This window comes from Emys orbicularis, chromosome 8, assembly GCF_028017835.1.
Source record: "Emys orbicularis isolate rEmyOrb1 chromosome 8, rEmyOrb1.hap1, whole genome shotgun sequence".
NCBI lineage: Eukaryota > Metazoa > Chordata > Testudines > Emydidae > Emys > Emys orbicularis.
The window spans coordinates 56,964,849-56,979,643 of record NC_088690.1 but is presented as its reverse complement, the minus strand read 5'-3'; the positions used below and the strand labels follow the sequence as shown (position 1 = coordinate 56,979,643).

Sequence of the window (14,795 nt, the reverse complement as noted above, 5' to 3'; positions counted from 1 at the left end):
TTTGGGGCTCTGGCAGCAGGCTCCAGGCTTCAGCCCCCCCACCCCAGCTTCAGCTGCGGGGCTCTGGGCTTCCACCCCTCTGAGTGGCGAGGCTCTGGGCTTTGCCGCCTCCGGATCCAGCCATAGGGCTTCGGCCCAGAGCAGCAGGGCTGGCCTTACTATTCACCACAGTCAAGAGGCAAGGAGCGGGGTGAGCCCAGGGTGCAAGCCTGGGGAAGGGAGCCCGTGGCAAGGTAGAGGGAGTAATGGGGCCCCAGGGGGCAATGGGGAGCATGGGGGAGACATGGGGGGGGGCGCGGCAGAAGCGATGGATGAGTGAGATCAAGGGAGGCAGTGGGGACCAAGGGCACTAAAATACAACTGTACATTATTTTTATTATTGAGTCTGAAAAAAAAACACCCTACATAAATAAATTACAATGATTTGATGATTTGGATATGTGGAATGTGAGAACACCTGGTCTAGTCCTGTGACTTGAATACACCAATCCTTGATATGAGTGTAACCCCCTATTCCTGCACTGTGTTAACATCATTATGTTTCCCATTCCAAAATGCAATCCCTCTTGTTGATATAGTTTCTAATTATGATGCAAGAATGTCTGAGACAAAATATCTGACATGCAAGAGCCCTGTCAGTCCAGTGGACAAGTGAGCAAAGACTACTGAATTTTTTCTTTCCTAACCAGGTTTCTTGACCACCAGCCAGTAGATCTTCCTAAAGAGTGACTCCGTATATCCAACTTTGAATCCTAAATGCTGCTGCACCAAATGTATTGGAAAAACTGTTTGACACGCTCATTAGGGTCTCTCTTGCCTTCCCCCAACCCACCCAAGCAACATAAACAGATAGGCCATTAAAGATTGCTATGGACATCCAAAACTTATACATGTTCTTAGCAGAGGTTCAGGACCTCCCATCTTGGTCCTTGTAGCTGGCTGACCCTCTGCTTGGGCTCAGACGTAGTATTTTTGAGTCTCTTGCCCCGGGCTCCCCTCCAGGAGCCCCCACACCTAAGCAATCTTACTACTCCCAGCAGTTCAGCTCACTCCTGGAGTTGTTTCAGAGTCCAATTGTCTCCTTGTCTCTAGTCGCTGCCAGCGCTTCCCAGGTCCCACCGCAGGTTTCTGACTGGAAGAAGCCCTCTAGAGCCTTCGCTCATATCGAGTTTGTCATGCCAATCTGCCCCAAACAAGGATGGGGGCGCATAGAAGAAAAAGGTTAGCAACTGCCTCAGGCTGAGCTCCCCCTAGCTATGGGAGCTCATTAGCAAACCTGGCAGGCTCCCTATTCGGTGACCAGTCTCACCCTATTCTCCCCGCCCCTATTCTGTGGCCAGTCTCACCCTTTTTAAGGTTCACTTCTCTGGGTGGAGCATGTTCTGCAGGTGTGCCTAATTGGTGCTGCCTGAGTGCAGGAATGCTTTAGACTTTCAACTCGTGGGACGGGGGCATGTCACATCACAGTCTTCCTCTCCCTTCCCTTTCTGCAACTGAACCTTGACTCCCACTCAGAGTGTTGAAAGGGCCTCCTCTGAGTAGGTGCTGAGCTTCATCCTCCCTGCCCAATTTACCCCACAGGAGTGCTGAAGAACTCCCGAGTCCTAGGGCAGTTACATGGCCTTGTAACCCGCCCACTTGTCACTAACTCTCCTTCTATGCAGGTGCAATAAGAACGGATTGTCCAACCGAGTTTATTCCAGATTTAGATCTGTATCTGGGAATACGGATGACAAAAATCTCAGTGTAAAAGACAAACAAATCCAATAACTGTGTATATGAGATAGGGGAGAAAGCAGGTACAGTTGAAAAAGCAAAGAACCCTGCAGCCATTGAACTGCACAGATTACATGTCATAAGCATCGATATGTGTATTGTGAATAGATACAGGAAAATATATTCACTCCTGCCAGCCCCCACGCATCAAAGCTTCCGCACCGGTGCTGTGCTGAATCTGGGGCCTGACCCTGCAAAGCCTTACTTACATAAGTAATACTTACTCATCCCAGTACTGCCTTTGGCTTCAGTGAGCCTACTCACAGGATTCAGTGTTACTTACAATCATAAGATTTTGCAAGATCAGCTCCCTGGTTTCCATACCACATAGAAATAGTTCCAGACTCTCATAATGATGTAGCATTAAAATGAAAATGTATGAGATTACCAACTGGATGCATTAAATACACCTCGTAAATGTCTCTACAACTTCTAGTGAAACAACTGCTTATAAAACAACTATACAGCTGTATACCTGGGCCTGTCACTCATCCAGCTGTTACCGGTATTTATGTTTGCGACATTTAAAAGAGAAAGGCCCAGTTTAGTTAGTTTTCAATCCCCACTACAAAGACAGATCTCAAGAGAGAGCTGGAAAGCTGCTCTCTGGGGAAGAAAGATTAAAGAGCCAATGCTGGCGTCGAAGCTAGGACTCCCCTCACAGCAAGTTGTCTTTTATGCTTTTAAACAAAAAAATGCCAGCCTATTTGATAACTGGGATTGGTGGGCAGAGCCCATGGGAACAAAAGGACTGCCTCCTCAGGTGAGAGGGAAGCCAAGCCTGACAGTGAATACACAGCACAGGTACAGGATGGCAGTGTGATAGAATGTACCCATGTCCACACCCTATTGTAATAATCTTTGTACAAGGTATGTCTTGTAAGTATCATTTGAAGACCCATAATTTGCTGGTCAATATTGTCCTAATAAAATGTGTGTGGCAACACCATATGTGAAGTTACATCCTACAGGGAAATCGTGTAATTAACACATGTTCCAAATTGTGGTTTGCAAACAGGTCTGTCTCAAACAAAAGAACATGCGCTCCGCTTAATTTGCATTTTAGCAGTAAACAGGGCCATCAAGCAGGAAGGGAGACAAAGGACTGGGAAACAGGAGGGAAAACCAGCAGGGAATATCCTGACATATAGACACTCTGTCTCCTGAATATCAGCTGGAAATGTTTTCCAAGAGGGGGACTCAACGATAGAAGGAAGGACTAAATGCTCCAAGGGACCTCCTCCTGCTCCCTCTTTCTCTGTCCATCAATTAACTGCACCAGAAGGGAGAAAGGAGGCAGCCATTGAACAGAGGAAGGGGTCCTGACCTAAGTTCCCTGTAAGCTGCACGGCCGCGCAGCAGCCTATTTAGTGATGCACGGGTGCTCAGGGAACCCGCCGCAGCTGGGTGAGGGGCGCCCCTCTGCCGGCCCAAACTCTGCTGCGGCCCGGACCTGCCATGGCGCTCAGCCCCAGGTGCGGCCGGAGCGGCCCAGACCCGGCCCCAGGCCTGGCCCGGCCCCAGGCCAGGCCTGGTGCGGCCTGCACCCAGGTGCAGCTGGGGTGCACCTCCCCGAGCCTGGACCTGCTGGAGGAGCGGCACCTATCCTGCAACCCCAGACCTGGCACTTGCCCTTCTAGCACTTAGTTCTTCCTTTCCTCAATGTAATTGTCCTCCATGAACCCACTCAAACATAGCATCTTTACAGCTGAGTGCTTCAGTGCTGAATCCAGAGATCAGATCCACTGACTGAAATTCCAATACCCTCTGCCCACCCAGCCCCTTCCCCACTTTGTATGACACTTTTTGGCAGCTGAACGAAATGGTGCTGAAAAGGAAGTTAGTCAATGGGATTCAGCCATATAACCTGAAGTGATACAACATGCTACAGCTGAGAAAGACTCTGAGGGCTTGGAAAATGTCTATGATGCTGTATGCTGCGTAAACACTTGTAGACATAAACTGTCAATTCTGGAAATAGGTTCAGGAAATACTCCGAGGGCTCCTTGATTATTTCCTTGACCCTGAAACAGAAGAACAACAATTGATTTTTCACTTGGGAAGCCTACCCTGCTAAAAAGTGTCAAAGAATCAGAACAAATGGTCAGGTTTCCCCATTTCTTTCCCTATAGAGTGAAAGCCATTTCAGCAGCTTTCTGAAAACAAGAGAGAATTTTCTAGAAATGATTAATATCCATTATCTCTCTGATCTGACACATTCTGCCTTTTCCATTCTCTCCCACTATCCTATTTCCTAAATCCTCATATAGTCCAATCATCAAAGCACCTTAATAGGGCATGTCTTCACTGCAGAGATAACATGGGTGACTGGAACCTGGCTTAGCCTAGACAGGGTGTGAGCACTGCAGCCACATGGCAAAGCACACTTTGTTACTGTGTTCTCACTGGTGTTGCACTCCCCTCTGTGTGTTGCTAGGACTTCTGGAATCATATCCTATGGTTCTTTGTACTGCAGTAAGCAGAGCTGCAATACGATTCTTCCCCAGTGAGTTGTGGGAGAACTTGTCTGTCCTTCTGGGCCCCCGTGGGAGGGGTTGGAGGACTATCAGCACTGCAGTAATTTAGCCTGACTCCTCACCACAAAGTGGGCAGAGGAGCATGGGCTAAAAGCACCACTGAACTTGGGAAACGAATTTCCTCTGTGGATGGGAGGAGAGGCTAATGGCCCCACGGAACAAGAGCTGTTGATCAATGGGTGATCACAGTGATGATCTGGAAGCAAAAACTAGTTCCCAGAAGCATCTTGATCATGTAAACTGCCTTTGGGTGGTGAGCCTGGGGTTATCTAGAGTACCCAGCCTGGCACTTAGTATTGTGACTTCATAATATGATACACTGTATCCAAATAACATTATTCTATGCAAGTACACAGCACTGTGCTGCTGGAGGAGCTATCCTACATAACCTGGACACGCTTTAGTTTATAACATGCTGGGGTACCGGGAAACGCTCTTTTTCCCACACCCTCCATATTTTTACCCTCCTAGAATGGTAGCATGTCCTTTTGAAGAAGGGATTCCTGTCTTAAACCTACCAGGACTCGCAGCCTTTTACAGTCAGACAAAGATTCCCAGGGACTGTTCATCCCTAGAGTCTGAAGCAATCACTTACTTTTCTTCCTTCTCATCAAAGTGCTCGCCCATGTTCCTGATGAACTTCAGTAGGTCCGTGACATAGTTTTCATACGGTTTCTTTTTGTTCTTGTTCTGGTTCTTCTTGTTGTTGTTGAAGGGGATCAACATGCTGTCCAGAACCAATTTGTCAATCTGAAATAAACACTCTGGATTATTCCATCCCATTCACACATCACAAAATACAGCCTCCCCTGGCTGCAGCGGTCTCACTCTGCAGAAATATCATACACACAAATTTCTCATAGATGGAGCAATATTTTATGGCACTTATATTAAAATGTATGCTTAACAGCATACAAAATTTCTATGCTTTTATCTGGTTTGATTCCTATCTGGGTTCGCCAGGGTGTGGACTTGTTAATCTTCTGGACACAACACATCTCTTTCCCAAATGCCCTTCTCTTTGCACAGGCATTTGGGGAAAAGCAGGGCTGAGAGATAAAAGGGCATGATTATTATTATGGCTGTCATCATGATTTAGGGCTAGATCTTCAGGGGTGTCTGAGTTCTACTGGGTGAGAGGGACAAAGGTGGTTTTGTATCACCTTTCCACTCTCATAGTTGTGGCACTATTTGGAAAGGTCCATATGGACTACAATACTGTCCGAGGATCCCCAGAGCTCAGAGTACCCTGGCCATCCTCATTTCCACTCCAGCAATGCTCCCTACCCCATGGGAGCTAGGAACAGGTGTCAGAGCTGACTACATTGTTTTTATGACACCTGGATATTTCTATGTCCAAGAGGAATCCTCAGTTATTCCATTAGGGCAGCCCTCCATCCCATGTACACCACGGAAGAGGTCTGAAGGGAACAGAACTGGGGCAGAGGATCTGGGTGGTACACTGTGCAGCTGTGGTTTTTTACTGTGCTGAAACTGTGAGGCACATGGGGCCTGGGATGGATGCCTATGCTAGTCTTTATATATTAATGTGTTAAATAAGTGAAAGCTGTCTAGAGGCTTGTCTATATTAGAAAGTTTTGCCACTTTAACTATATTAGTATAATTAAAGCAGCAACCTACCCCCTGCAGTGGACAGTTATATCCATAGAAAAGTGCCTTGTATCAGTACAGCTTATTCTGGTTCTGGAAGCAAAATAGGCTGTACCTGTATAAGACACCTTTATACTGATGTAACTGTGTCCACATTAGGGCTCATACCAGTACAAATAAATCAGCTAAAATAACAGCCCTAGCCGACAGTTATTTACCCAGATACAACTTTTAAGTGTAAACCAGGTCTAAGATTCTTCTGTACTGCACTCATTGCCATTGTAGTCAAGCACCTTCCAAGCTCAAATGCTTTTTAACAAGTTCCCTCTTTTTTCCTCCCTTTGCACATCCTCACAGTCCAACACAGGGCAAATTACTCTAACCGCCTTCTCCATTTAAAAGGCTTGTCACAAATTAAGCAGCGAGTCGCTAGGGCGATGTCTACAAACCACTCTCTGGAAGCTCCAGGTACACCACTCCAGCAGACAGTGATGGTAGTTTTTAAATCTCCTAGATTTGATTAGATTATGACTCCATGTTGTCTGGATAGGGATGGAGTTACACTTCCAGTTAAGGTTTAAAATGGGGCCTGTGAGTCCTAGGAGAAAGCTTTCCCCTTGTGCGTCCACAGCAAAACAGCTTACCTGCTCAGTCCACTGCTGCAAAGGGTGCTCATCACAATTCAAAGCTTTCAGAATCTCACTCTCATTGTTGTGATGCTTGGTGTTGCGTGTTTTGATATCGCTCTCATTCCCAACGTCTCTCAGGAACCTGTACCTGCTGTGGAATCAACGGCACATTGGGGATGCCCTGCTGCACTGATTCTTGACAGAATGGGGCAGCTTGCAAATCTGCTGTTTGAGGGTCTGTAATTTTCATTCATGGTACTTACGTCTGCTTGCTCCAGAAAAAGGGATGTTGGATCAAGTCTCTCAGCAGGTTCTCAACTGGGCTTCCTTCATCAGGGGAGACCAGACTTTTCCTAAGGTCTGCAATCTCCACATAGTCCTGCACATCCTCTGGACAACTTGCATCCAAATCGTCTCTATGATTTTCCTCAAAGGGGACCTTACCCACTGTTACAACATACAGGACCAGCTTTCTGAGCGCCTGAGTATGAGAACAAATGGCTGTTTCACTCCAGGGCACACAACCTCCCACCAAAGAGAAACAGAGACAGAGAAACTATCTTCTAAAATCAGCACTCTGAGTGTGTGTACGCATGTGTGTACGTGTATGGCAGCAATCACTTCATGAAGTGTTTGTATTAGAGAGCCCACCGCACTGAAAGCATAGAACAAAATCAGGAAGTGACTTCCAGGAGTCAGAGAAAATCTTCGTTCCTAATCACTGTCACTTTCTTGTACTGTGGTCTCTTGTGCTATTGGAATTTCCAGAAACCAAGCTGTTATACATTTCCTTTTGAATATGCAGGAAGATCAGCTGATTCGCCCCAAGCAAGCAAAGAAAATAAATGAATAGAAAGAAGGAAGCAAAAGACAGAAAGGGTGTGAGGGGTAATCGGAAACATAATATTGGTTTAATGGAAAGTTACCTTCAGGTCTTTGATTATAACATCATCCTTCTGTCCTTCACTCAATCTTTTGCTCTTATCAAAATCTGCTAAGCGAACTTTACCAGCAGCATCTGACAAAATAACAGGAATAGTTAAGCCTGTTGTCTGTCTGTGTGTATGTTGCGTTCCTTTTCTCTGGTACCTAGTTGAATTATTCGCATGACCCCAGAATTCTCTGGTAGATTATTCAGTGGGATGACCTGATCTCTCAGTAGGAGGGCAAAACTAATGTGATACTTACGGCTGCTGTACTACATGAGCACGAATGCACACACATACACTCTGTGCATAAAGATCTCTACATTGTGACATATACGGTCAGCTCTATAATGCCTCGCTTTCTCAACTATGAGCAACAGGAGAATAGAATAAGAATGATAAGAACACACAAGCTAACCTATCAAAATATTACGTGGGTGTAGATCCTGATGGCCAAATCCAAACATGTGTAGTTCTTGAACTGCCTCAAAGAGTGTCTTAAGAACACCCTTGCAATTCACTTCATTCTCTGATGCACTCAGGTGTTCTTCAAGGTTCTTCTCACAGAGCGAGAGGCACAAGTACAGGCAGGGTTTCTTTTCCTCAGCACCAAAAAGCTTTACTAAATGGTTGCTGGTCAGACATTGTTCAAGGCACATTTTCTCTTGTTTAGCAATTTCTGTGCCAATGCAGAATATCTTCACAGCCACCTCTTTACCATCATAGAGTCCCAGATAGATGCCCCCTTGGGAGGTTCTCTGAATCCTGAAATCATTATGTTGGAGGATTTTAAGTTTTCCAATCATAGGACGATACATGTTGTAGAGAACCTTCAGCTGCTCTCCCCAGCGTTTGCTGGTGGGTTCCCAATCTTGAGGTTGACTTGGACCAGCCTTGGCGCCGTACTGGCGAAGAAGATCTGCCATTTTCTTATTGTATTTCCTATTGACAATCCCAATAAGGTCCCCAAGGTCAGTCCTTGCCCCCCTTTCACACAGTAGCTTTGCTATTTCATAATAGTTTTTCTCTACAGCTATCATCAGTGCTGTTTTGCCCTCTCTGTCAGCATCATTGATGTCAACTTCATTCTTCTCCAATAAAGCTTTCACCAAATCCAAACTTCGCATCTCGACTGCCAGGATGAGGGTAGTTTTCCCATGTTCATCTCTTCTGTTCACATCAACACCACAATCCAGCAGGAAATGAACTATCAGGAGAATTGACTCCCTTGTTTTGTTATCACTTGGAAGGAAGGCATGGATTAAAGCATTCCTGTCCTGGTTGTCACAGATGTTAATGTCAGCCTTCATCTCACTGACAAGAATGTTTATGACTGAGAGGTGGCCCTCCCTGGCAGCATCCATCAGGGCTGTTGCCCCCCCTTTATTCAGTGTCCTTTTCTCCTCGTTAACCACCCTCCGCAAATTCACATCTGCCCCATTACTGTACAAGAATCTTAAGGCATCTTCATTCCCATAGCCAGCAGCCTCCATAAAAGCTGTGAAACCATTGTCATCATACTCATTGATTTCTGACCCCTTAGAAAGGAAGAGCTCTAAAAGTCTCACATTTCCCACTATCCCTGCTACAAGAAAGGGAGTGGCACCGTTTTTCTTCCTAGCACACGGATCAGCACCCTTCTCCAGCAGAAGATCAACGATCTCTTCCTGAGCATCCTGTACAGCGCTGTGCAGAGGTGTCCAACCACCTTCTACCTTGGAATTAACATCTGCTCCTTCCTTCAACAGCTGCCGGACTGTCTCTATTGAATGGTTTCGGACAGCATCGTTTAGCAGAGAGGGTTTGTCTGCCGCTGTTTCACTTCTGCAGGTCGATACCTCCTCCAGGCTGTTACCAGTGGCCTCCATGACTGTTAAGATAAGTGGCTGTGCTCTTGTTCTGTGTCCCTTTCAAATGGAGATTCTTCAATAGAATGTACTTCCTGGGCTCTCCTTTAAGATGGAAGGCACGGATTGGTCAGTGCCTTTGTTGTCGGCACATGAATGGAGTTTTGCTCATGAAGTACACCAGCACTATCCAGCTTCAAGGGCTCCATGCTTCACATATTCCACCTGATTAGCAAAGAGAGAAAACAAACCTATTTACTGACTCTTAAGACTTTACAGTTGTGCTTGATAGGCGATAGTTAAGGCTACATTTTAGTCATGGGTATTTTTAGTAAAAGTCATGGTCAGGCCATGGGCAGTAAACAAAAATTCACGGCCCGTGACCTGTCCATGACTTGTACTATACCCCTGACTAAATCTTGGGAGTCCTGCGGGTGCTGGCGGGGGGGCTATGGGTGGTCATGGGGGGTGGGGGTGGTCAGGGGGTACTGGGGTGGGGCCTGCAGAGGCTCGGGGGGGGCAGCCTGGGGGGCATCGCAAATGCTTGGGGGGGACAGCAGGTGAGCAGGGGGGGCCTGCAGGTGCTTGGGAGGTTGACGCAGGAGGGCACTGTGAGTGCTGGGGGAGCGGCGCGGGGGGAACTGAGAGTGCTGGGGTGAGAGTAGCCCGGGACCCCTGCTGGCGCTGGGGGACGGGGAGGGTTGGCAGGATTGGCAGTCTCCCTACCCTGCTTCTCGGAAGCAGCAACATGTCCCTCCCCAAGCTCCTAGCGCTGCTAGCTCCGCAGCTCCCATTGGCCAGGAACCACAGCCAATGGGAGCTGCAGGGGCGGTGCCTGTGGATAGAGGACATGTGCAGAGCTAGGAGCTGAGGGAGGGACATGTTACCACTTCTGGGGAGCCTCGCCCCCCCAAGGTAAGCGCTGCCCTGAGCCCTCACCCCCTCTCGCGCCCCAACCCCCAGCCCTGAGGCTCACCTCCCCGACCCAAACTCCTCCTTCTGCTATTGGGTGGGGGGAGCGGTGGCCTAAGACTGCCCCAGCAGCAGCCAGTGTGATGTGCCCAAGGGCTGCCTGAGCTGCTCAGGCAGCTCCGGAACCAGCCGCACCGGCCGCTGCAGAAGTCATGGAAAGTCACAGAGCCATGATTTCTGTGACAAACTCGCAGCTTTAGCGAGACTCTATTGATCTGTAAGAGATAGGACAGTGAAGGTTACACCACATTGTTTTCAGAGCCACAAGTGATTGTGTGTGGGGGGGAAGGGAGATTATATCAGATGTCCTCTGGGTCCACATGCAACAGCCCCTGCTAATTTGGTTCTGAGTTTCTTATCAGTACAGATTGACAATCATAATGAATTGGTAGGGGTGGGAAAAGTGGTTTGTACCTTTAGGCAAACACATGGTACTCTTGGGTGTGCTTGTCAGTGGGGAGAAGACATCCCAAGAAGGGTGTTTGTCATTAGATACAGTTGAGGGTACTTGGGTTATATAAATATGGCTCTGTGTATTCTGCAATTCTGAAGCTGCTTGAGTTCCTACAGAATTACTCTCTGTACAGAAGAGTGCAGGAGATTCCAATTTTTTAATTTTCAAAAAACAAGTTTCTAGTCATCATGACTGTGAAGATAACCTTTCGAATATGATCTGAACAGAAGCTGATCTTAACTGGATGTTGACTCTGGAACGTAATGAGGAAATTTAATTATTCACTGCCAGTAAGTGTATTAGAAAGATCCAGCTACTGTGCTTCTCTGTAACTTTTACATTTTCCAGATGCTGTTGCAGAAGTTTCAGTTCACTACAGAAGTTAGCACTATAGTACCACAGAAACCATGGGTCTTGCTATGAAATTTAGGTTAAACTTGCTGCAAAATACACATGGCCTTCATTATATGCACCAAATACCTGATGCTTCCTGTTCTTTGTTGGAGAATGTAAGTATACGCATATCTATTACCTCATTCAGTTTTGGACAGGTGGCTATGCCCTTAGCCCTGTGAAGAGACCAATCAGAAAGCAATATTAGACAAAAAGTCCCACCTTACCCCTGCTCCCTTTCTGCCCAGTGAGAAGCCCATATTTGTCTGTTAGACTTTCTTGACCCTTTCATCATTTTCTGGGGTCAATCAGGAAGGAATTCAGGGTCTGGAGGCACACCTATCACTGACAGGCCATTATGAGGCAGGCTTTAAGAATAGTGGGCACATTTAAGACGGTTTTTCCCCCGAGATATAAAATGGGCCATTAGTGAGTGAGAAGGGAAAAATGGGACAATATGAAATTAAAAAGGTCTTTAATGAATACTCTCCAGGCACAGCATGCTGCCAACATACCCTGTATGCCAAAGGCTGTGAGTGGGGTTGGTGTACAAAGCAATATCACGAGTAAGACTAAGCTGTTGACGCTGTGAAGGCTACAAAAGCCCTGCTGCCAGCTCTGACACCCTACTGCACTTCATGCAGTTGCTCCCAGTCCCCGTTAGATCCTTTTCCTCTTGTATTTCAGTGACCAAAACGAAATGGGCACATCCTCATCACAAGCAGCTGCTGTCATTAGCAGCAAGGAAGCAAGACTAGTAACTCAGCCCAGCACCCTTTCTCCTGAGGATGGAAGTACTTGCTGCACAGCATCTCCATGGCCCCGGCCTGCCTCCCTGCACACTGAACCCACATAGAATCATAGAATATCAGGATTGGAAGAGACCTCAGGAGGTCATCTAGTCCAACCCCCTGCTCAAAGCAGGACCAATCCCCAACTAAATCATCCCAACCAGGGCTTTGTCAACCTGACCTTAAAAACCTCTAAGGAAGGAGATTCCACCACCTCCCTAGGTAACCCATTCCAGTGCTTCACCACCCTCCTAGTGAAAAAGTTTTTCTTAATATCCAACCTAAACCTCCCCCACTGCAACTTGAGACCATTGCTCCTTGTTCTGTCATCTGCTCCATTGACAACAGTCTAGATCCATCCACTTTGGAACCCCTCTTTCAGGTAGTTGAAAGCAGCTATCAAATCACCCCTCATTCTTCTCTCTTGCAGACTAAACAATCCCAGTACCCTCAGCCTCTCCTCATAACTCATGTGCTCCAGCCCCCTAATCATTTTTGTTGCCCTCCTCTGGACTCTTTCCAATTTTTCCACATCCTTCTTGTAGTGTGGGGCCCAAAACTGGACACAGTACTCCAGATAAGGCCTCACCAATGTCGAATAGAGGGGGATGATCACGTCCCTCGATCTGCTGGCAATGCCCCTACTTATACAGCCCAAAATGCCATTAGCCTTCTTGGCAAGAAGGCACACTGTTGACTCATATCCAGCTTCTCGTTCACTGTAACCCCTAGGTCCTTTTCTGCAGAACTGCTGCCTAGCCACTCGGTCCCTGGTCTGTAGCAGTGCATGGGATTCTTCCGTCCTAAGTGCAGGACTCTGCACTTGTCCTTGTTGAACCTGATCAGATTTCTTTTGGCCCAATCCTCTAATTTGTCTAGTTTCCTCTGTATCCTATCCCTATCCTCCAGCATATCTACCACTCCTCCCAGTTTAGTGTCATCTGCAAACTTGCTGAGGGTGCAGTCCACGCGATCCTCCAGATCATTAATGAAGATATTGAACAAAACCGGCCCCAGGACCGACCCTTGGTGAACTCCGCTTGATACCAGCTACCAACTAAACATGGAGCCATTGATCACTACCTGTTGAGCTCGATGATCTATCCACATTATAGTCCAGGGATCGGCAACCTGTGGCACGCAACCTGCCAGGGTAAGCACCCTGGCAGGCCTAGCCGTTTTGTTTACTAGCCGTGTCCACAGGTTCGGCCGATCGCAGCTCCCACTGGCCGCAGTTTGCCGCTCCAGGCCAATGGGGGCGGCGGGAAGCGGCGGCCAGCACATCCCTCGGCCCGCGCCACTTTCCGCCGTCCCCATTGGCCTGGGATGGCGAACCGTGGCCAGTGGGAGCCGCGATCGGCTGAACCTGTGGACGCGGTAGGTAAACAAACCGGCCGGGCCTGCCAGGGTGCTTACCCTGGCGGGCCGCGGGCCAAAGGTTGCTGATCCCTGTTATAGTCCATTCATCCAGCCCATACTTCTTTAACTTGCCGGCAAGAATACTGTGGGAGACCGTATCAAAAACTTTGCTAAAGTCAAGGAATAACACATCCACTGCTTTCCCCTCATCCACAGAGCCAGTTATCTCCTCATAGAAGGCAATTAGGTTAGTCAGGCATGACTTGCCCTTGGTGAATCCATGCTGACTGTTCCTGATCACTTTCCTCTCCTCTAAGTGCTTCAGAATTGATTCCTTGAGGACCTGCTCCATGATTTTTCCAGGGACTAAGGTGAGGCTGACTGGCCTGTAGTTCCCCAGATCCTCCTCCTTCCCTTTTTAAAATTGGGCACTACATTAGCCTTTTTCCAGTCATCCGGGACCTCCCCCGATCGCCATGAGTTTTCGAAGATAATGGCCAATGGCTCTGCAATCACATCCGCCAACTCCTTTAGCACCCTCAGATGCAGTGCATCTGGCCCCATGGACTTGTGCTCGTCCAGCTTTTCTAAATAGTCCTGAACCACTTCTTTCTCCACAGAGGGCTGGTCACCTCTTCCCCATGCTGTGCTGCCCAGTGCAGTAGTCTGGAAGCTGACCTTGTTCGTGAAGACAGAGGCAAAAAAAAGCATTGAGAACATTAGCTTTTTCCACATCCTCGGTCACGAGGTTGCCTCCCTCATTCAGTAAGGGGCCCACACTTTCCTTGACTTTCTTCTTGTTGCCAACATACCTGAAGAAACCCTTCTTGTTACTCGTAACATCTCTTGCTAGCTGCAACTCCAAGTGTGATTTGGCCTTCCTGATTTCACTCCTTCATGCCTGAGTAATATTTTTATATTCCTCCCTGGTCATTTGTCCAGTCTTCCACTTCTTGTAAGCTTCTTTTTTGCATTTAAGATCAGCAAGGATTTCACTGAGAAGCCAAGCTGGTCGCCTGCCATATTTACTATTCTTTCTACACATCGGGATGGTTTGTTCCTGCAACCTCAATAAGGATTCTTTCAAATACAGCCAGCTCTCCTGGACTCCTTTCCCACTCATGTTATTCTCCCAGGGGATCCTGCCCATCAGTTCCCTGAGGAAGTCAAAGTCTGCTTTTCTGAAGTCCAGGGTCCGTATTCTGCTGCTCTCCTTTTTTCCTTGTATCAGGATCCTGAACTCGACCATCTTATGGTCACTGCCTCTGAGGTTCCCATCCACTTTTGCTTCCCCTACTAATTCATCCCTGTTTGTGAGCAGCAGGTCAAGAAGAGCTCTGCCCCTAGTTGGTTCCTCCAGCACTTGCACCAGGAAATTATCCCCTACACTTTCCAAAAACTTCCTGGATTGTCTGCGCACCGCTGTATTGCTCTCCCAGCAGATATCAGGGTGACTGAAGTCTCCCATGAGAACCAGGGCCTGTGATCTAGTAACTTCTG

At 47.6% G+C, this 14,795-nt stretch overlaps 1 protein-coding gene across 1 annotated transcript; it reads right to left on the bottom strand.

The window, feature by feature from the left end:
* Window positions 1-3,661: 3,661 nt before the first annotated feature.
* LOC135882719 (2-5A-dependent ribonuclease-like) lies at window positions 3,662-9,459 on the bottom strand. The gene is made up of 6 exons (XM_065409716.1): window positions 7,898-9,459; window positions 7,480-7,571; window positions 6,817-7,034; window positions 6,569-6,704; window positions 4,909-5,063; window positions 3,662-3,800 (listed from the first exon to the last, which is right to left on the bottom strand). The coding sequence occupies exons 1-6, from the start codon at window positions 9,345-9,347 to the stop codon at window positions 3,662-3,664; spliced, it is 2,190 nt and encodes a 729-aa protein (XP_065265788.1). The 5' UTR covers window positions 9,348-9,459.
* Between the last annotated feature and the right edge of the window lie 5,336 nt (window positions 9,460-14,795).